General features: G+C 42.7%; 1 protein-coding gene across 1 annotated transcript in view; it reads right to left on the reverse strand.

Moving 5' to 3' along the window:
- BMAL1 (basic helix-loop-helix ARNT like 1) overlaps positions 1-21,091 on the reverse strand; it is a 274,533-nt gene that overhangs the window by 36,017 nt on the left and 217,425 nt on the right. Inside the window, exons 14-16 of the mRNA XM_053720246.1 lie at positions 14,861-15,011; positions 7,759-7,847; positions 1,305-1,413 (exon numbers count right to left, since the gene is read on the reverse strand). Coding sequence (XP_053576221.1) covers positions 1,305-1,413; positions 7,759-7,847; positions 14,861-15,011 — 349 coding nt within the window. The remainder of the gene's footprint in view (positions 1-1,304; positions 1,414-7,758; positions 7,848-14,860; positions 15,012-21,091) is intronic.

The raw sequence follows: 21,091 nt of genomic DNA on the forward strand, positions 1-21,091 counted from the left end.
GGATGTGGTCTTGCCCTGTGTAAAACAAACTGAGTAAAGAATGCAAATCTAAAACACATATGCAAAGTATTAAAGGGACAGTCAGCTCCAAAATTGTTATTGTTTAAAAAGATAGATAATCCCTTTATTTCCCATTCTCCAGTTTTGCATAACCAACACAGTTATAATAATGTACTGTTTACCTCTGTGATTATCTTGTATCTAAGCCTCTGCAGACTGACCCTCATCACATGACATTTTATTTATTATCTATTGAGTTGGATTTTAGCCATTTAGTGCTGTGTTGTGCACAACCCACGAGAGTGAGCACAATGTTATCTATAAGGCTCACATGAACTAGCACTCCCCTGTTGTGAAAAGCTAATACAAAATCATGTGATACGAGGCTGTCTGTAGTGGCTTAGAAACAGGCAGAAGTTTAGAGGTTAAAATGTTATAAATTATATTAATATAACAATATTGGTTGTGCAAAGCTGGGGGATGGGTAGTAATGGGGAATGGGTAGTAATGGGGAATGGGTAGTATCTATCTATTTAAACAATAACAATTTTGGTGTTGACTGTCCCTTTAAGTGCAGTGTACAGGATGTGGCTTAAGGATATGCAAGTGAAAATGGATGGGTCAACAACTGGCTATATGACTGCTTCATACAGTTTAGCCCATTGTTTATCCAACATTTCTCTTGTATGGCTGGAAAATGACCAGAAAACCCAGGAGTGGGTCAGTGGTTCCAGGAGATAGATTTTCTTACACAGGTATCCAGTCTCTGAGGATGAGCACTGGACAACTCTGATTGAAAGGGACAGTCTAGTCAAAAATAAACTTTCATGATTCAGATAGGGCATGCAATTTAAAAAATAAATATATACACTTTCCAATTTACTTTTATCATAAAATGAACTTTGTTCTTTTGGTATTCTTTGTTGAAAGCTAAACGTAGGTAGGCTCATAGGTTGATTTCTAAGCCCTAATCTCAGCAAATTTTACAGTGCCAGTTCATGTGTGCCATATAGATGACATTGTGCCCACTCCTGTGGATTTACGCAGGAGTCAGCACGGATTGGCTAAAGTGCAAGTTTGTAAAAAAAACACATAGATAGGGGGTTTGCAGAGGCTTAGACACAAGGTAATCACAGAGGTAAAAAGTGTATTAACATAACTGGGTTGGTTATGCAAAACTAGAGAATGGGTAATAAAGGGATTATCTACCTTTTTAAACAAACATTTTCAAGTAGACCGTCCCTTTAACTCTGTGGTTGAAAGAGGGCTAACAATTATTAAACACATATTGTCTTATTTCTTACCTATGTATTTCCATGATTTCATCTGCAATCATTCTTCCTATCTTCCCTGCACCAGCTCGTGTACCACCAGGAATACCAGGAACTGCGGGATGATTTCTTTTTGTGCTCCCTATATTATTGGTCATATAAAAGGGTCAGATCAATAGATTACATAGGAAACCACATTATATATTAAAGTGTGATGTTAACAAATAGGAGCAGTTCCTGAAAAGCCTGAATTATTAATCATTATAATAATCTGAACTTAAAGGGACATAATACTCAAAATGTTTGTTTCGTGATACAGATAGAGAATATAGTTTTAAACAACATTCCAATTTACTTCTATTATTTAATTTGCTTCATTCTTCAGATAGCCTTTGTTGAAGCAATGCACATGGGTGAGCCAATCACATGAGGCATCTGTGTGCAGCCACCAATCAGCAGCTACTGAACCTATTTAGATATGCTCTCAACAAAGGATATCAAGAGAATGAAGCAAAGTAGATAATAGAAGTAAATTGGAAAGTTGTTTAAAATTGCAAGCTCTTTCTATTCTAAATCAAGAAATACAGGGAGTGCAGAATTATTAGGCAAATGAGTATTTTGACCACATCATCCTCTTTATGCATGTTGACTTACTCCAAGCTGTATAGGCTCGAAAGCATACTACCAATTAAGCATATTAGGTGATGTGCATCTCTGTAATGAGAAGGGGTGTGGTCTAATGACATCAACACCCTATATCAGGTGTGCATAATTATTAGGCAACTTCCTTTTCTTTGGCAAAATCTGTCAAAAGAAGGACTTGACAGGCTCAGAAAAGTCAAAAATAGTGAGATATCTTGCAGAGGGATGCAGCACTCTTAAAATTGCAAAGCTTCTGAAGCGTGATCATCGAACAATCAAGCGTTTCATTCAAAATAGTCAACAGGGTCGCAAGAAGCGTGTGGAAAAACCAAGGCGCAAAATAACTGCCCATGAACTGAGAAAAGTCAAGCGTGCATGTGCCAAGATGCCACTTGCCACCAGTTTGGCCATATTTCAGAGCTGCAACATCACTGGAGTGCCCAAAAGCACAAGGTGTGCAATACTCAGAGGAATGGCCAAGGGAAGAAAGGCTGAAAGATGACCACCACTGAACAAGACACACAAGCTGAAACGTCAAGACTGGGCCAAGAAATATCTCAAGACTGATTTTTCTAAGGTTTTATGGACTGATGAAACGAGAGTGAGTCTTGATGGGCCAGATGGATGGGCCCATGGCTGGATTGGTAAAGGGCAGAGAGCTCCAGTCCGACTCAGACGCCAGCAAGGTGGAGGTGGAGTACTGGTTTGGGCTGGTATCATCAAAGATGAGCTTGTGGGGCCTTTTCGGGTTGAGGATGGAGTCAAGCTCAACTCCCAGTCCTACTGCCAGTTTCTGGAAGACACCTTCTTCAAGCAGTGGTACAGGAAGAAGTCTGCATCCTTCAAGAAAAACATGATTTTCATGCAGGACAATGCTCCATCACACGCGTCCAAGTACACCACAGCGTGGCTGGCAAGAATGGGTATAAAAGAAGAAAATCTAATGACATGGACTCCTTGTTCACCTGATCTGAACCCCATTGAGAACCTGTGGTCCATCATCAAATGTGAGATTTACAAGGAGGGAAAACAGTACACCTCTCTGAACAGTGTCTGGGAGGCTGTGGTTGCTGCTGCACGCAATGTTGATGGTGAACAGATCAAAACACTGACAGAATCCATGGATGGCAGGCTTTTGAGTGTCCTTGCAAAGAAAGGTGGCTATATTGGTCACTGATTTGTTTTTGTTTTGTTTTTGAATGTCAGAAATGTATATTTGTGAATGTTGAGATGTTATATTGGTTTCACTGGTAAAAATAAATAATTGAAATGGGTATATATTTGTTTTTTGTTAAGTTGCCTAATAATTATGCACAGTAATAGTCACCTGCACACACAGATATCCCCCTAAAATAGCTATAACTAAAAACAAACTAAAAACTACTTCCAAAACTATTCAGCTTTGATATTAATGAGTTTTTTGAGTTCATTGAGAACATGGTTGTTGTTCAATAATAAAATTAATCCTCAAAAATACAACTTGCCTAATAATTCTGCACTCCCTGTAAAATTGGGTTTAATGTCCCTTTAAAGGAACATCAAATTAGTTTATTTTATTTGGGTGTCACGGATACCAGGACTGCCAAGGCTACCCCCCCCACTACATGGCTCATTCCTTTTCAAACCAGATTTGTCCTTTTCCTGGCTTACGGAATCTCCCAGACTCTTCCTATTGCTTGCTTTGTGGTTTGTACATCCTCACGGAAGAGCTGATCTGACCGCCTAACATTACACTGGATACCCGCTAACTTTTACTCCAGGTCACTCCAGCGGCCCCTTGACCCAGAGCTCCGCTCTTTTGGGGATTGGTAGCTCCAAAAGAGGACAAGAGTTGGGGTGATTGCCGGAAGGGAGCTCCCTTGGGAACCGGGTGTTTTGGACACCTCCCCCTATATCTTTACCAGGCTGTAACTCCGGTCCCCAGTAATGGATCATGTCGCTTTTTGGACTGTGGGACCGACAGCTTTCCAATGACACCCTTGAAGTGCTGCCGCTTCCCCCGGGATCACCCCGAAACCGCTACCTAGGTACTGTGGGGGCTCTATGGGACCGTGGCTCCTATGGAGGCGCCGGACTGTCTGGAGGGTCGGGAATAGCGGGAGATATATATGGGTCAGATAAGACCATTTTGTGTGTATATAAGCAGAGTGTGTTTCACAATAAAGCAGATCTTGTTTCACCTGAATACTGGTCTTGTCTGGTTATTTGAGTGGGCTCTGGCTATAATCACTTCTCCCCACTCTATAGCTACACATCCCAGGTATACAGCTGTAGGCTCCGGGGAGGAAGCAGAACCCTTTGGCGGAGCGACCCCGTAGGGGTAGCTGGTATCAGTCACATTAGCTGGCAGCAGTGGGATCCGCTTCTTCCATATGGTTCCTGCTATGCTAACAGAGAATAAGCAACACAGTAGCCTGCAACGATGGAAGCCGAATTCCTATGGAGAGTACAAGAGGCGCTGGCCCAGCTGGATGGTCCTGGTTCTGAACAGGACGAGCCAAGATGGAGGAAGATTATCCGCCAGCAACTATGGAGGGAGGCTCTTTAACAAGAACAGGACTGTTTTGGAAAGGTCCTCCCCACTGCTGATGGAAGGTACTGGTTCCAGCTAGACTTACCAGTGCCTTTCTTGGCAGAGCAGCCCGGGGGGGGGCTACACTAGATGGACTGGTCCAGGCAGAGATGTGGCTGGAGGACGGCTACAGGGCCCTCCAATGGGACGCTATGCAAGCACGGTCATGGCTGGAGTATGACGTCCCCCAGAGGGCTGTGGCTTCGGTGGCCCTGGATTGCTATTTGAAAAGCTGGCAAAGAACCCAGACTTTGGGAGTGAGGCGGAGTGGAGACCAGAGAATATAAGTGGGTACCAAGCCGATCTTGATTATATAAGTGTCTAGGAATGGGCACTGAGAAAGTCATACAAGAGGCTGCTAGATCTCGTTCAGCAGCATGGAAATTTTCCTCAGAGGAGTGACAACCAGGAATGAGTTACCAAGAGCTGCTAGACCATGATCAGCAAAAAAGATTATTCCAGCCTCCAAAATTAAAAAAAAAAAAGACCTTTATTGTTTCACATAGGGTCCATAGAAAAAGAAATACAACGTTTCAGGCCTGCTATAGGCCCTTAGTCAGCGGCAAAGTCATTCCCAGAGAGCGGAGGTAGCCTCCCTCCCTCCCCAGGAGAGGAGGTAGCCGACCTCTCTCTCCACCGCGTCAGAAACCCATCCCGGGAGAGGAGACAGCCGGTCTCTCTCCCCAGCAGCAGAGTCATTCCCAGCGAGCGGAGGAAGCCAACCTCCCTCCCCAGCAACAGCACCCCTTCACGGGAGAGGAGGTAGCCGACCTCTCTCCGCCGCAACAGAAACCCTTCCTGGGAGAGGAGACAGCCGGTCTCTCTCCCCAGCAGCAGAGTCATTGCCAGGGAGCGGAGGTAGCCAACCTCCCTCCCCAGCAACAGCACCCCTTCACGGGAGAGGAGATAGCCGACCTCTCTCCCCAGTGGCAGAACCTCTTCCAGGGAGAGGAGACAGCCGGTGTCTCTCTCCAGCAGCCGAACCTACTTCATGGAGAGCAGCTTGGCGTAATCCAGGGAAAAGAGGTCAGCATCCTGAACCCCTGGCCTCTGGGAGGTGGAGGACCCTGGTGCAGAATTTGGTTTCCTGTGGCTGTGGAGGTGACCAAGGGTGCCTCTGACATCCCCACAGCAGAAGGGCCGGATCTGAGCTCTGAGAAGGTGATTGGTTGCTGCCCTCCACCACTACCACCACTGGATTATACTGGAGAAATGGTGGATACTGTAGGGCCGGAGTTTGCCCCTGTGGTCCTGGAGGAAGCTGAGGTGGTCCCAGGTGTCAACCCAGCGGAAGAGCTGGCAGCACGGAAGAGTGCCGCTGGCCTCTGCCCACCCCTATTATGCATCCCAGAGTCAGGGAGGGATAGCCCTTGAATAGTAGCTGTGGTCCATCTAGCAGTGGAGCTGGCAACTGGGCGCTAATTACTGCCCTTTCCCCGTCCAGGAGGACTTTCCAGTGGGGGGAGTGAGATTACAGCCCCCACCTGTAAACCCCAGGAATGCTGGGCCTCAGGACGCCGGGGCCGGGGCCAGTGGGGAGCAATGAAGAAGCCACAAGTCTAGGAGGGATGGGATGACCTCTCCCGGCAACCTACAATTGGAGGGCCACCACCGGGCAGCCCCTAGCCGGGTCTGCCAAACTATAAGGGGGAGCACTGTCATGGATACCCCCAACTACATGGCTCACTCCTTTTCACGCCAGATTTGGCCTTTTCATGGCTTACAGGATCTCCCAGACTCTACCTATTGCTTGGTTTGTACATCCTCACAGAAGAGCTGATCTCTGACCGCCTAACCCCTCTCCGGCTGGCCGGGTTCCTTTAACTGCCGGTTGGCCGCATTACACCGGATACCCGCTAACCTTTACCCCAGGTCGCGCCAGCGGCCCCTTGCTCCAGAGCTCCACTCTTTTGGGGATTGGTAGCTCCTAGGGAGGACAATAGTTGGGATGATTGCCGGAAGGGAGCTCCCTTGGGAACCGGGGGTTTTAGACACCCCCACCTCCATATCTATACCAGGCTGTAAATCCGGATCATGACGCTTTTTGGACTGTGGCATCTGGGGACGAGAGCTTTCCAATGATACCCTGGAAGTCCCGCCGTTTCCCCGGGATCACCTAGGTACTGTGGGGGCTCTATGGGACTGTGGCTCCTATGGAGGCGTCTGACTGTCTGGAGGAGAGGGAATGGCGGGAGATCTATGGGTCAGATAAGACCCTTTTGTGTGTATATAAGCAGAGTGTGTTTCACAATAAAGCAGCTGAATACTGGTCTTGTCTGGTTATTTGGGTGGGCTCTGGCTATAATCACTTCTCCCCACTCTATAGCTACACATTCCAGCTATACAGCTGCAGGCTCCGGGGAGGAAGCAGGACCCTTTGGTCACATTGGGCATTAGAAATTTGCTGCATTGCAGCAGATCTACATTCAAAATACACGTTTTAAAATAAACTGACACTTTCTTAGAAAATATGCATTTTTGGAGGCTCAGGGCACACCCATTGAAAAGCTTCTTGAATGTTTATCTTACTTTCTTGACTGTGGCTAATTAGGGCCAGTTATAAACGGGCTCCTGGAAGTATCAACCAATTACTGTGCAGTACGTAGGAAACAATACAATTTTCAGATTAAAAGCACAGTAAAAACAGGCAAATAATGAGTAAAATGCAATTCGTTTAATTATGCAAACATTTTATGCAGAATGAAATTCTGAGTTTAATGTATATTTTAGTGGGGTATCAGTATAAAATAGGAATATTGCAGTGTTTACAGAAATAGCACTAAATACAGAATGTGTCCTTCTAGCTGAAGTGGTACAGACACATTTTAAGAAAGGATCTTAAAATATTTAGAATATGTATAAGACTAAAGTTAGAATTAATTATAATTTTTAAGTTAATTAAAAGGGATATGAAACCCAATTTTTTCTTCTTTCATGATTCAGACAAAACATGCAATTTTAAACACCTTTCTAATTTACTCCTATTATAATTTGTTATTCGTTCTCTTGTTATCTTTATTTGAAAAAAAAGCAGGAATGTAAGCTTAGGAGCCTGCCCAGCACTAAATGTAGCCACCAATCAGCAAGCGTTGCCCAGGGTCTGAACCAAAAATGGAATGGCTCTTAAGCTTACATTCCAGCTTTCTCAAATAAAGATACAAAGAGAACGAATTAAAAATAATAGGAGTAAATTAGAAAGTTGCTATCCAAGCACATGAAGTGGCTTTAACAAAATGACTACACTGCAGAAATTTGTTATAGCAAAACACAAACCTTCTCCAGTGTGCAACATACTGTCCATGGTAGGGGGAGATGCCGGCAAATGAGGGAACGTGGCGTCTCCGCTATCAAGGATATTGGCTCTGCAGCAAGACAATGACACGAGAAAAAATGAGCAGTCGATTTAAAGGGTCAATGTTTAATGAGACACTGAACCCAAATTTTTTTATTTGGTGATTCAAATAGAGCATGAAATTTTAAGCAACTTTCTAATTTACTCCTATCATCAAATGTTCTTCATTCTCTTAGTATCTTTATTTGAAATGCAAGAATGTAAGTTTAGATGCCGGCCCCTTTTTTGGTGAACAACCTGGGTTGTTATTGCTGATTGGTGGATAAATTCATCCACCAATAAAAAAGTGCTGTCCAGAATGCTGTCCACAGTCTGAACCAAAAAAAAGCTTAGATGCCTTCTTTTTCAAATAAAGATAGCAAGAGAACGAAGAAAAATTGATAACAGGAGTAAATTAGAAAGTTGCTTAAAATTGCATGCTCGATCTGAATCACAAAAGAAAACATTTGGGTTCAGTGTCCCTTCAAGGGATTCATAAATGCAATAATGTTATTAGTGTTTGATATGAATATACCGCATTTTCTATCCTAAGCATTTTTTTAATTCCCTTCTCTTCCTTTGTGAGCAGATCAGCATTCAGCAGACATGGGAGGTACACACTGCCTCGATTTCACTTCAAACTTAAAGGGATATTAAACTGCCGGGTACAACTGAGCATGTGCAAGAGTTCACTGTATACATGTGTGAGTTTGTGATTGGCCGATGGCGGTCACATAATACAGGAGGTCAGCAAATTTAAATTAATTTTGAAATGTAATCAGAAAATATTTACTTATTAACAAATTGAGGCCTAGATTTGGAGTTTTGTCGGTATGGACCCGCGTAGCTAACGCCGGCTTTTTTCTGGCTGCACCATAAAAATAACTCTGGTATTGAGAGTCCACATAAAGGCTGCGTTAGGCTCCAAAAAAGGAGCGTAGAGCATATTTAACGCAACTTCAACTCTCGATACCAGAGTTGCTTACGGACGCGGCCAGCCTCAAAAACGTGCTCGTGCACGATTCCCCCATAGGAAACAATGGGGCTGTTTGAGCTGAAAAAAAAACCTAACACCTGCAAAAAAGCCGCGTTCAGCTCTTAACGCAGCCCCATTGTTTGCTATGCGGAAACACTTCCTACGTCTGCACCTAACACCCTAACATGTACCCCGAGTCTAAACACCCCTAACCTTACACTTATTAACCCCTATTCTGCCGCCCCCGCTATCGCTGACCCCTGCATGTTTTTTTAACCCCTAATCTGCCGCTCCGTAAACCGCCGCTACTTACATTATCCCTATGTACCCCTAACACCGCCGACCCCTATATTATATTTATTAACCCCTAATCTGCTCCCCACAACGTCGCCTCCACCTGCCTACACTTATTAACTCCTAATCTGCCGACCGGACCGCACCGCTACTATAATAAAGTTATTAACCCCTAATCCGCCTCACTAACCGTATAATAAATAGTATTAACCCCTAATCTGCCCTCCCTAACATCGCCGACACCTAACTTCAATTATTAACCCCTAATCTGCCGACCGGAGCTCACCGCTATTCTAATAAATGTATTAACCCCTAAAGCTAAGTCTAACCCTAACACCCCCCTAAATTAAATATAATTTTAATCTAACGAAATTAATTAACTCTTATTAAATAAATTATTCCTATTTAAAGCTAAATACTTACCTGTAAAATAAATCCTAATATAGCTACAATATAAATTATAATTACATTGTAGCTATTTTAGGATTAATATTTATTTTACAGGTAACTTTGTATTTATTTTAACCAGGTACAATAGCTATTAAATAGCTAAGAACTATTTAATAGTTACCTAGTTAAAATAATTACAACATTACCTGTAAAATAAATCCTAACCTAAGTTACAATTAAACCTAACACTATACTATCATTAAATTAATTAAATAAAATACCTACAATTACCTACAATTAAACCTAACACTACCAATAAATTAATTAAATACAATATCTACAAATAACTACAATGAAATAAACTAACTAAAGTACAAAAAATAAAAAAGAACTAAGTTACAAAAAATAAAAAAAAATCTACAAACATAAGAAAAATATTACAACAATTTTAAACTAATTACACCTACTCTAAGCCCCCTAATAAAATAACAAAGACCCCCAAAATAAAAAATGCCCTACCCTATTCTAAATTAATAAAGTTCAAAGCTCTTTTACCTTACCAGCCCTGAACAGGGCCCTTTGCGGGGCATGCCCCAAGAAGTTCAGCTCTTTTGCCTGTAAAAAAAAATCATACAATACCCCCCCCCAACATTACAACCCACCACCCACATACCCCTAATCTAACCCAAACCCCCCTTAAATAAACCTAACACTAAGCCCCTGAAGATCATCCTACCTTGTCTTCACCTCACCGGGTATCACCGATCCGTCCTGGCTCCAAAATCTTCATCCAACCCAAGCGGGGGCTGGCAATCCATCATCCGGTGGCTGAAGAGGTCCAGAAGAGGCTCCAAAGTCTTCATCCTATCCGGGAAGAAGAGGCGATCCGGACCGGCAACCATCTTGATCCAAGCGGCATCCTGAAGACCTCCACCGCGGACCCATCTTCTTCTGGCGACGTCCAACTGAAGAATGACGGTTCCTTTAAGGGACGTCATCCAAGATGGCGTCCCTCGAATTCCGATTGGCTGATAGGATTCTATCAGCCAATCGGAATTAAGGTAGGAATATTCTGATTGGCTGATGGAATCAGCCAATCAGAATCAAGTTCAATCCGATTGGCTGATCCAATCAGCCAATCAGATTGAGCTCGCATTCTATTGGCTGATCGGAACAGCCAATAGAATGCGAGCTCAATCTGATTGGCTGATTGGATCAGCCAATAGAATGCGAGCTCAATCTGATTGGCTGATTGGATCAGCCAATCGGATTGAACTTGATTCTGATTGGCTGATTCCATCAGCCAATCAGAATATTCCTACCTTAATTCCGATTGGCTGATAGAATCCTATCAGCCAATCGGAATTCGAGGGACGCCATCTTGGATGACGTCCCTTAAAGGAACCGTCATTCTTCAGTTGGACGTCGCCGGATGAAGATGGGTCCGCAGTGGAGGTCTTCAGGATGGAGCCGGTCGTCATCGGATGAAGATAGAAGATGCCGCTTGGATCAAGATGGTTGCCGGTCCGGATCGCCTCTTCTTCCCGGATAGGATGAAGACTTTGGAGCCTCTTCTGGACCTCTTCAGCCACCGGATGATGGATCGCCAGCCCCCGCTTGGGTTGGATGAAGATTTTGGAGCCAGGACGGATCGGTGATACCTGGTGAGGTGAAGACAAGGTAGGATGATCTTCAGGGGCTTAGTGTTAGGTTTATTTAAGGGGGGTTTGGGTTAGATTAGGGGTATGTGGGTGGTGGGTTGTAATGTTGGGGGGGGGGGTATTGTATTTTTTTTTTTTACAGGCAAAAGAGCTGAACTTCTTGGGGCATGCCCCGCAAAGGGCCCTGTTCAGGGCTGGTAAGGTAAAAGAGCTTTGAACTTTATTAATATAGAATAGGGTAGGGCATTTTTTATTTTGGGGGTCTTTGTTATTTTATTAGGGGGCTTAGAGTAGGTGTAATTAGTTTAAAATTGTTGTAATATTTTTCTTATGTTTGTAAATATTTTTTTATTTTTTGTAACTTAGTTCTTTTTTATTTTTTGTACTTTAGTTAGTTTATTTCATTGTAGTTATTTGTAGATATTGTATTTAATTAATGTATTGATAGTGTAGTGTTAGGTTTAATTGTAGGTAATTATAGGTATTTTATTTAATTAATTTAATGATAGTATAGTGTTAGGTTTAATTGTAACTTAGGTTAGGATTTATTTTACAGGTAATTTTGTAATTATTTTAACTAGGTAGCTATTAAATAGTTCTTAACTATTTAATAGCTATTGTACATGGTTAAAATAATTACAAAGTTGCCTGTAAAATAAATATTAATCCTAAAATAGCTACAATGTAATTATAATTTATATTGTAGCTATATTAGGATTTATTTTACAGGTAAGTATTTATCTTTAAATAGGAATAATTTATTTAATAAGAGTTAATTAATTTAGTTAGATTAAAATTATATTTAACTTAGGGGGGTGTTAGTGTTAGACTTAGCTTTAGGGGCTAATACATTTATTAGAATAACGGTGAGCTCCGGTCGGCAGATTAGGGGTAATAATTAAAGTTAGGTGTCGGCGATGTTAGGGAGGGCAGATTAGGGGTTAATACTATTTATTATAGGGTTAGTGAGGCGGATTAGGGGTTAATAACTTTATTATAGTAGCGGTGCGGTCCGCTCGGCAGATTAGGGGTTAATAAGTGTAGGCAGGTGGAGGCGACGTTGAGGGGGCAGATTAGGGGTTAATAAATATAATATAGGGGTCGGCGGTGTTAGGGGCAGCTGATTAGGGGTACATAGCTATAATGTAGGTGGCGGCGCTTTGCAGTCGGCAGATTAGGGGTTAATTATTGTAGGTAGCTGGCGGCGACGTTGTGGGGGGCAGATTAGGGGTTAATAAATATAATACAGGGGTCGGCGGTGTTAGGGGCAGCAGATTAGGGGTACATAAGTATAACATAGGTGGCGGTCGGCAGATTAGGGGTTAAAAAATTTAATCGAGTGGCGGCGATGTGGGGGGACCTCGGTTTAGGGGTACATAGGTAGTTTATGGGTGTTAGTGTACTTTAGAGTACAGTAGTTAAGAGCTTTATGAACCGGCGTTAGCCCAGAAAGCTCTTAACTACTGACTTTTTTCTGCGGCTGGAGTTTTGTTGTTAGAATTCTAACGCTCACTTCAGCCACGACTCTAAATACCGGAGTTAGAAAAATCCCATTGAAAAGATAGGATACGCAATTTACGTAAGGGGATCTGCGGTATGGAAAAGTCGCGGCTGAAAAGTGAGCGTTAGACCCTTTTTTGAGTGACTCCAAATACCGGAGTTAGCCTAAAACCAGAATTACGAGCCTCTAACGCTGGTTTTCACGGCTAGCGCCAAACTCCAAATCTAGGCCTGAGTGATTACCAGATGGTACAAGCACCTTAGGCCCTCTGAGCAAGCGCTGTGTTTAAAATGCTGGTGCACGGCGCATACTTAAATACACTTGAAACAGCTATAGCTTTTATTAGAAGCATCTTTGCTAATTCCTGTATATTACAAAAATGCTTCTATTCAAAACTGTAATGCATCCATGTGGTTTCCAGTTTTGGGTATAATGTCCCTTTATGTTAAAGGGACATTAAACTGCTGGAAACAACTACAGTAAGATGGTTACTACTCCCCATGATATGGTTTTAACTCCTGTGCATGCAGCTCTGTTTAAAGCTATTAATTTATTATAACTTATTACAGAATGCTCTGCATTTTATATGGGCGCCGCCATCTTGTAGCTTGTTTCATCTTGTGATAGGAGCAATGCCATTCACTTCAGTTTAACTCACATAACAGCAGTGTTACGTTTACAGTTTTTTGTACAGTTTAAAAGTTACATAACAAATATAATCTCCAAGATGGCGGCGCCGAGTGTGAAGATGCAGCGATTTGCTAACTGGGTTCAAATAAGAGAACAAAGACAGCTGCAGACACAGGAGGAGCAATAATAGCAGGTGACCATATTACAGTAGTTTTACTCAGCAGTGCAATGTCCCTTTAAAGGACCATTTCAGTACTTAAAGGGACAGTCTAGACAAAATTTAACTTTCATGATTCAGATAGGGCATGTCATTTTAAACAACTTTCCAATTGACTTTTATCATTGCATTTGCTTTGTTCCCTTGGTGATATTTTTTAAAAGCTAAACCTAGCTAGGCTCAAACTGATTTCTAAACCGTTAAAACCCGCCTCTTAGCTCAGAGCATTTTGAAAGTTTTTCACAGTTAGACAGTACTAGTTCATGTGTGTCATATAGATAACATTGCGCTCCCTCCCGTGGAGTTATTTAGGAGTCTGCACTGATAGGCTAAACTGCATGTATGTCAAAAACACTGAGATAAGGGGGCAGTCTGCAGAGGCTTAGATACAAGGTAATCACAGATGTAAAACTTATATTAATATAGCTGTGTTAGTTATGCAAAACTGGGGAATGGGTAATAAAGGGATTATCTGTCTTTTTAAACAATACAAATTCTGGTGTAGACTGCCCCTTTAAGAAATTGGTCATGCAAAATACAAGATCTATTTTTTCTAAACTAAATCTTGTACTTTTTGTATAAAACTACAAACATTGTTAAAGGGACAGTCTACTTGATTTTTATATTATTTAGAAAGATAGATAATGCCTTTACTACCCATTCCCCAGCTTCACATAAATATTGTAATATTAATATACTCTATAACCTCTAAGTTTGCCTGTTTCTAAGTCCCTGTCTCTTATCTCAGTGCTTTTTATAATCTTACACACAGCCAGAGAGTGCTAGTTCATGAGTGCCATATAGATAACATTGTGCTCACTCCTGTGGAGAATGGTAATTATTATGCAGGAACCAGCACTGATTGGCTAAAATGCAGGATTGTAAAAAGCACTGAGATGAGGGGGCAGTCTGCAGAAGCTTAAATACAAGGTAATCACAGAGTTAAAACGTATATCCATATAACAGTATTGGTTATGCCAAAATGGGGAATGGGTGATAAAGGGATTAGCTATCTTTTTTCTTTTTTTTTTTTTAAGTATACTGTCCTTTCAAATCTGTAATTGCCCCTGTATCCATTCCAGGTGCTCTCCTGTCACATTCACTCTCCCCTGCAAGATTCTCCAGAAGGCTTCATTACTTTCTATGGGAGAAAAAAACACACATCTTCCAGGTTCAGCCCTCTTGTTTAAAGAGCTGAGTGAGGGCTGGCATGGGTTTTTGTGATATTTAGATGACTGGGCTCTTAGTGATCTTTAACTCCCAACAGTTTCTAACTGACAATTCTCAGCCAACATTTTACACATTATAGCAGCGTCACTGTACAATATGTAATGTAGTAAGGTTTAAATAAAAAAATATATATATTTCAACTTACGAAACAACTGTATTTGTTGATACAATATATTCTACTTCTTTGGTCCAGGGGTTCATGAAACTGAACCAACGACTTTTCAGGGTAATAAAAGATCCATCTTTGATCTTTAACTTATAACAATTTGTTGTTATTTTTTCTCTCGACTGTAAAACTAATAAAAAACAAACAAAAAAAAAGTTCACTTTTTGTAGAATTACAGGGAAAAATGAATTACATTTTCATGTATTAAAGGGACATTAAACTGCAATAGACTAACATATCAACCAATTGTGAAAACATTCTTAATGTATTAATACCTTGCTTGCTGCTAATGTATTTGCACCCAACACTTGCTTTATTTAAAGGGATATGAAACCTAAACATTTTATTTTGTGATTCAGACAGAGGACATCATTTTTTTTAAAAAAAAGTTTACAATTTACTTCTATTATCAACTTTGCTTAGTTCCCATGATGTTCTGTGTTGAAGATATACCTAGGTCTGTATCTGTAGCTCTTACATGGTAGGAAATAGCGCTGCCCTCTAGTGCTCCAGACACATGCACGCTCCTGAGCTTATGTCATTGCTTTTCAACAAAAGATACCAAGAGAATGAAGACAATTAATAATAGAAGTACATTATAAAGTTGTTTATAGTCGCATTATCTATCTGAATCCTGAAAGAAAGAAAAAACATAATTTATGCTTACCTGATAAATGTATTTCTCTTGTGGTGTATCCAGTCCACGGAACATCCATTACTTGTGGGATATTCTCCTTCCCAACAGGAAGTTGCAAGAGGATCACCCACAGCAGAGCTGCTATATAGCTCCTCCCCTAACTGCCATATCCAGTCATTCGACCGAAACTAGCCGAGAAAGGAGAAACCATAGGGTGCAGTGGTGACTGTAGTTTACATTTTAGACCTGCCTTAAAAGGACAGGGCGGGCCGTGGACTGGATACACCACAAGAGAAATAAATTTATCAGGTAAGCATAAATTATGTTTTCTCTTGTTAGGTGTATCCAGTCTACGGAACATCCATTACTTGTGGGATACCAATACCAAAACTAAAGTACACGGATGAAGGGAGGGACAAGGCAGGTACTTAAACGGAAGGGACTGCTGCCTGTAGAACCTTTCTCCCAAAAATAGCCTCCGAAGAAGCAAAAGTATCAAATTTGTAAAATTTTGAAAAGGTATGAAGCGAAGACCAAGTCGTCGCTTTGCAAATCTGTTAAACAGAAGCCTCATTTTTAAAGGCCCAGGTGGAAGCCACAGCTCTAATAGAATGAGCTGTAATCCTTTCAGGGGGCTGCTGTCCAGCAGTCTCATAGGCTAAGCGTATTACGCTCCGAAGCCAAAAAGAAAGAGAGGTTGCCGAAGCCTTTTGACCTCTCCTCTGTCCAGAGTAAACAACAAACAGGGAAGATGTTTGACGAAAATCTTTAGTTGCTTGTAAGTAAAACTTTAAAGCACGGACTACGTCCAAATTATGTAAAAGACGTTCCTTCTTTGAAGAAGGATTAGGACACAATGATGGAACAACAATCTCTTGATTGATATTCTTGTTGGAAACTACCTTAGGTAAAAACCCAGGTTTTGTACGCAGAACTACTTTATCTGTATGGAAAATCAGATAAGGAGAATCACATTGTAAAGCTGATAACTCACAGACTCTACGAGCCGAGGAAATAGCCATCAAAAACAGAACTTTCCAAGATAAAAGTTTGATATCAATGGAATGAAGGGGTTCAAATGGAACTCCTTGAAGAACCTTAAGAACCAAGTTTAAGCTCCATGGAGGAGCAACAGGTTTAAACACAGGCTTAATTCTAACCAAAGCCTGACAAAATGCCTGGACGTCTGGAACCTCTGCCAGACGCTTGTGCAAAAGGATAGACAGAGCAGAAATCTGTTCCTTTAAAGAACTAGCTGATAATCCTTTATCCAAACCCTCTTGGAGAAAGGACAATATCCTAGGAATCCTAACCTTACTCCATGAGTAATTCTTGGATTCACACCAATGAAGATATTTGCGCCATATCTTATGGTAGATTTTCCTGGTTACAGGCTTTCGTGCCTGTATTAAGGTATCAATGACTGACTCGGAGAAGCCACGCCTTGATAAAATCAAGCGTTCAATCTCCAGGCAGTCAGTCTCAGAGAAATTAGATTTGGATGATTGAAAGGACCTTGTAGTAGAAGATCTTGTCTCAGAGGCAGAGGCCAAGGTGGAAAGGATGACATGTCCACCAGATCTGCATACCAGGTCCTGCGTGGCCACGCAGGCGCGATCAAGATCACCGATGCTCTCTCCTGTTTGATTTTGGCAATCAGTCGAGGGAGCAGAGGAAACGGTGGAAACACATAAGCCAGGTTGAAGAACCACGGTGCTGCTAGAGCATTTATCAGCGTCGCTTCTGGGTCCCTGGACCTGGATCCGTAACAAGGAAGCTTGGCGTTCTGGCGAGACGCCATGAGATCCAATTCTGGTGTGCCCCAACGATGAACCAATTGAGCAAACACCTCCGGATGGAGTTCCCACTCCCCCGGATGAAAAGTCTGACGACTTAGAAAATCCGCCTCCCAGTTCTCTACACCTGGGATATGGATCGCTGATAGATGGCAAGAGTGAGTCTCTGCCCAGCAAATTATCTTGGAGACTTCTAACATCGATAGGGAGCTCCTGGTCCCCCCTTGATGGTTGATGTAAGCCACAGTCGTGATGTTGTCCGACTGAAATCTGATGAACCTCAGGGTTGTTAACTGAGGCCAAGCTAGAAGAGTATTGAATATTGCTCTTAACTCCAGAATATTTATTGGGAGGAGTTTCTCCTCCTGAGTCCACAATCCCTGAGCCTTCAGGGAATTCCAGACTGCACCCCAACCTAGAAGGCTGGCATCTGTTGTTACAATTGTCCAATATGGCCTGCGAAAGGTCATACCTTTGGACAGATGGACTCGAGATAGCCACCAGAGAAGAGAATCTGTGGTCTCTTGATCCAGATTTAGCAGAGGGGACAAATCTGTGTAATCCCCATTCCACTGACTGAGCATGCATAATTGCAGCGGTCTGAGATGTAGGCGCGCAAATGGCACTATGTCCATCGCCGCTATCATTAAGCCAATCACTTCCATGCACTGAGCCACCGAAGGGCGCGGAATGTAGTGAAGAACATGGCAGGAATTTAGAAGCTTTGATAACCTGGACTCCGTCAGGTAAATTTTCATTTCTACAGAATCTATAAGAGTTCCTAGGCAGGAAACCCTTGTGAGGGGTGATAGAGAACTCTTTCCCTCGTTCACTTTCCACCCATGCGACCACAGAAATGCCAACACTATGTCCGTATGAGATTTGGCAATTTGGAAGTTTGACGTCTGTATCAGGATGTCGTCTAGATAAGGGGCCACTGCTATGCCCCGTGGTCTTAGGACCGCCAGAAGAGACCCCAGAACCTTTGTAAAAATTGTTGGGGCTGTAGCTAACCCGAAGGGAAGAGCCACAAACTGGTAATGCCTGTCTAGAAAGGCAAACCTTAGGAACCGATGATGATCTTTGTGAATCGGTATGTGAAGGTAAGCATCCTTCAAATCCACTGTGGTCATGTACTGACCCTCCTGGATCATAGGTAGGATTGTCCGAATAGTTTCCATTTTGAACGATGGAACTCTGAGGAACTTGTTTAAGATCTTTAGATCCAAAATTGGTCTGAAGGTTCCCTCTTTTTTGGGAACCACAAACAGATTTGAATAAAATCCCTGTCCTTGTTCCATCTGTGGAACTGGATGGATCACTCCCATTATTAGGAGGTCTTGCACACAGCGTAAGAATGCCTTTTTCTTTATCTGGTTTACAGATAATCTCGAAAGGTGAAATCTCCCTTGTGGGGGGGCTTTGAAGTCCAGAAGATATCCCTGAGATATGATCTCCAACGCCCAGGGATCCTGAACATCTCTTGCCCACGCCTGGGCGAAGAGAGAAAGTCTGCCCCCTACTAGATCCGTTGCCAGATAGGGGGCCGTTCCTTCATGCTGTTTTAGAGGCAGCAGCAGGCTTTCTGGCCTGCTTGCCTTTGCTCCAGGCCTGATTAGATTTCCAGGCCGGCTTGGATTGCGCAAAAGTTCCCTCTTGTTTTGTAGCAGAGCAAGCTGATGCTGCACCTGCCTTGAAGTTTCGAAAGGCACGAAAATTAGACTGTTTGGCCCTGTCCTGAGGAAGGGTATGACCCTTACCTCCAGTAATGTCAGCAATAATTTCCCTCAAACCAGGCCCGAATAGGGTTTGCCCCTTGAAGGGAATGTTAAGTAATTTAGACTTTGAAGTCACGTCAGCTGACCAAGATTTAAGCCATAGCGCCCTACGCGCCTGCATGGCGAATCCAGAATTCTTAGCCGTTAGTTTAGTCAAATGAACAATGGCATCAGAAACAAAAGAATTAGCTAGCTTAAGTGTTCTAAGCTTGTCAAGTATTTCAGTCAATGGAGTAGCTGTCTGAAAGGCCTCTTCCAGAGACTCAAACTAGAACGCCGCAGCAGCAGTGACAGGAGCAATGCATGCAAGGGGCTGCAGGATAAAACCTTGTTGAATAAACATTTTCTTAAGGTAACCTTCTAATTTTTTATCCATTGGATCTGAAAAAGCACAACTGTCCTCGACAGGGATAGTGGTACGCTTTGCTAAAGTAGAAACTGCTCCCTCCACCTTAGGGACCGTCTGCCATAAGTGCCGTGTGGTGGCGTCTATTGGAAACATTTTTCTAAAAATAGGAGGGGGGGGGGGGGGGGGGGAAACGGCACACCTGGTCTGTCCCACTCCTTAGTAATAATTTCTGTAAACCTTTTAGGTATTGGAAAAAACGTCAGTACACACCGGCACCGCGTAGTATTTATCCAGTCTACACAATTTCTCTGGCACTGCAATTGTGTCACAGTCATTCAGAGCAGCTAAAACCTCTCCAAGCAACACCCGGAGGTTCTCAAGCTTAAATTTAAAAGTAGACATATCTGAATCAGGTTTCCCCGAGTCAGAGACGTCACCCACAGACTGAAGCTCTTCCTCAGCCTCTGCATATTGTGACGCAGTATCAGACATGGGCCTTAAAACATCTGCGCGCTCTGTATTACGTCTAACCCCAGAGCTATCGCGCTTTCCTCTGAATTCAGGCAGTCTGGCTAATACCGCTGACAGGGTATTATCCATGATTGCCGCCATGTCCTGCAAAGTAATCGCTATGGGCGTCTTTGATGTACTTGGCGCCATTTTAGCGTGAGTCCCTTGAGCGGGAGTTAAAGGGTCCGACACGTGGGGAGAGTTAGTCGGCATAACTTCCCCCTCGTCAGAATCCTCTGGTGATAATTCTTTTAAAGATAACAGCTGATCTTTATTGTTTAAAGTGAAATCAATACATTTAGTACACATTCTCCTATGGGGTTCCACCATGGCTTTTAATCATAATGAACAAGGAGTTTCCTCTATGTCAGACATGTTTATACAGACTAGCAATGAGACTAGCAAGCTTGGAAAACACTTTAAATCAAGTTAACAAGCAATATAAAAAAACGTTACTGTGCCTTTAAGAGAAACAAATTTTGCCAAAATTTGAAACAACAGTGAAAAAAAGGCAGTTAAACTAACTAAGGCCTAGATTTGGAGTTTGGCGTTAGCCGTGAAAACCAGCGTTAGAGGCTCCTAACGCTGGTTTTGGCCGCCCGCTGGTATTTGGAGTCAGTGATTAAAGGGTCTAACGCTCACTTTTCAGCGGCGACTTTTCCATACCGCAGATCCCCTTACGTCAATTGCGTATCCTATCTTTTCAATGGGATCTTCCTAACGCCGGTATTTAGAGTCGTTTCTGAAGTGAGCGTTAGAGCTCTAACGACAAAACTCCAGCCGCAGGAAAATAGCAGTAGTTAAGAGCTTTCTGGGCTAACGCCGGTTCATAAAGCTCTTAATTACTGTACCCTAAAGTACACTAACACCCATAAACTACCTATGTACCCCTAAACCGAGCTCCCCCCACATCGCCGCCACTCGATTAAAATTTTTTAACCCCTAATCTGCCAACCGCCACCTACGTTATACTTATGTACCCCTAATCTGCTGCCCCTAACCCCGCCGACCCCTGTATTACATTTATTAACCCCTAACCTGCCCCCCACAACGTCGCCGCCAGCTACTTAAAATAATTAACCCCTAATCTTTCGACCGCAAAGCGCCGCCACCTACGTTATCCCTATGTACCCCTAATCT

This window comes from Bombina bombina, chromosome 7, assembly GCF_027579735.1.
Source record: "Bombina bombina isolate aBomBom1 chromosome 7, aBomBom1.pri, whole genome shotgun sequence".
Lineage (NCBI taxonomy): Eukaryota > Metazoa > Chordata > Amphibia > Anura > Bombinatoridae > Bombina > Bombina bombina.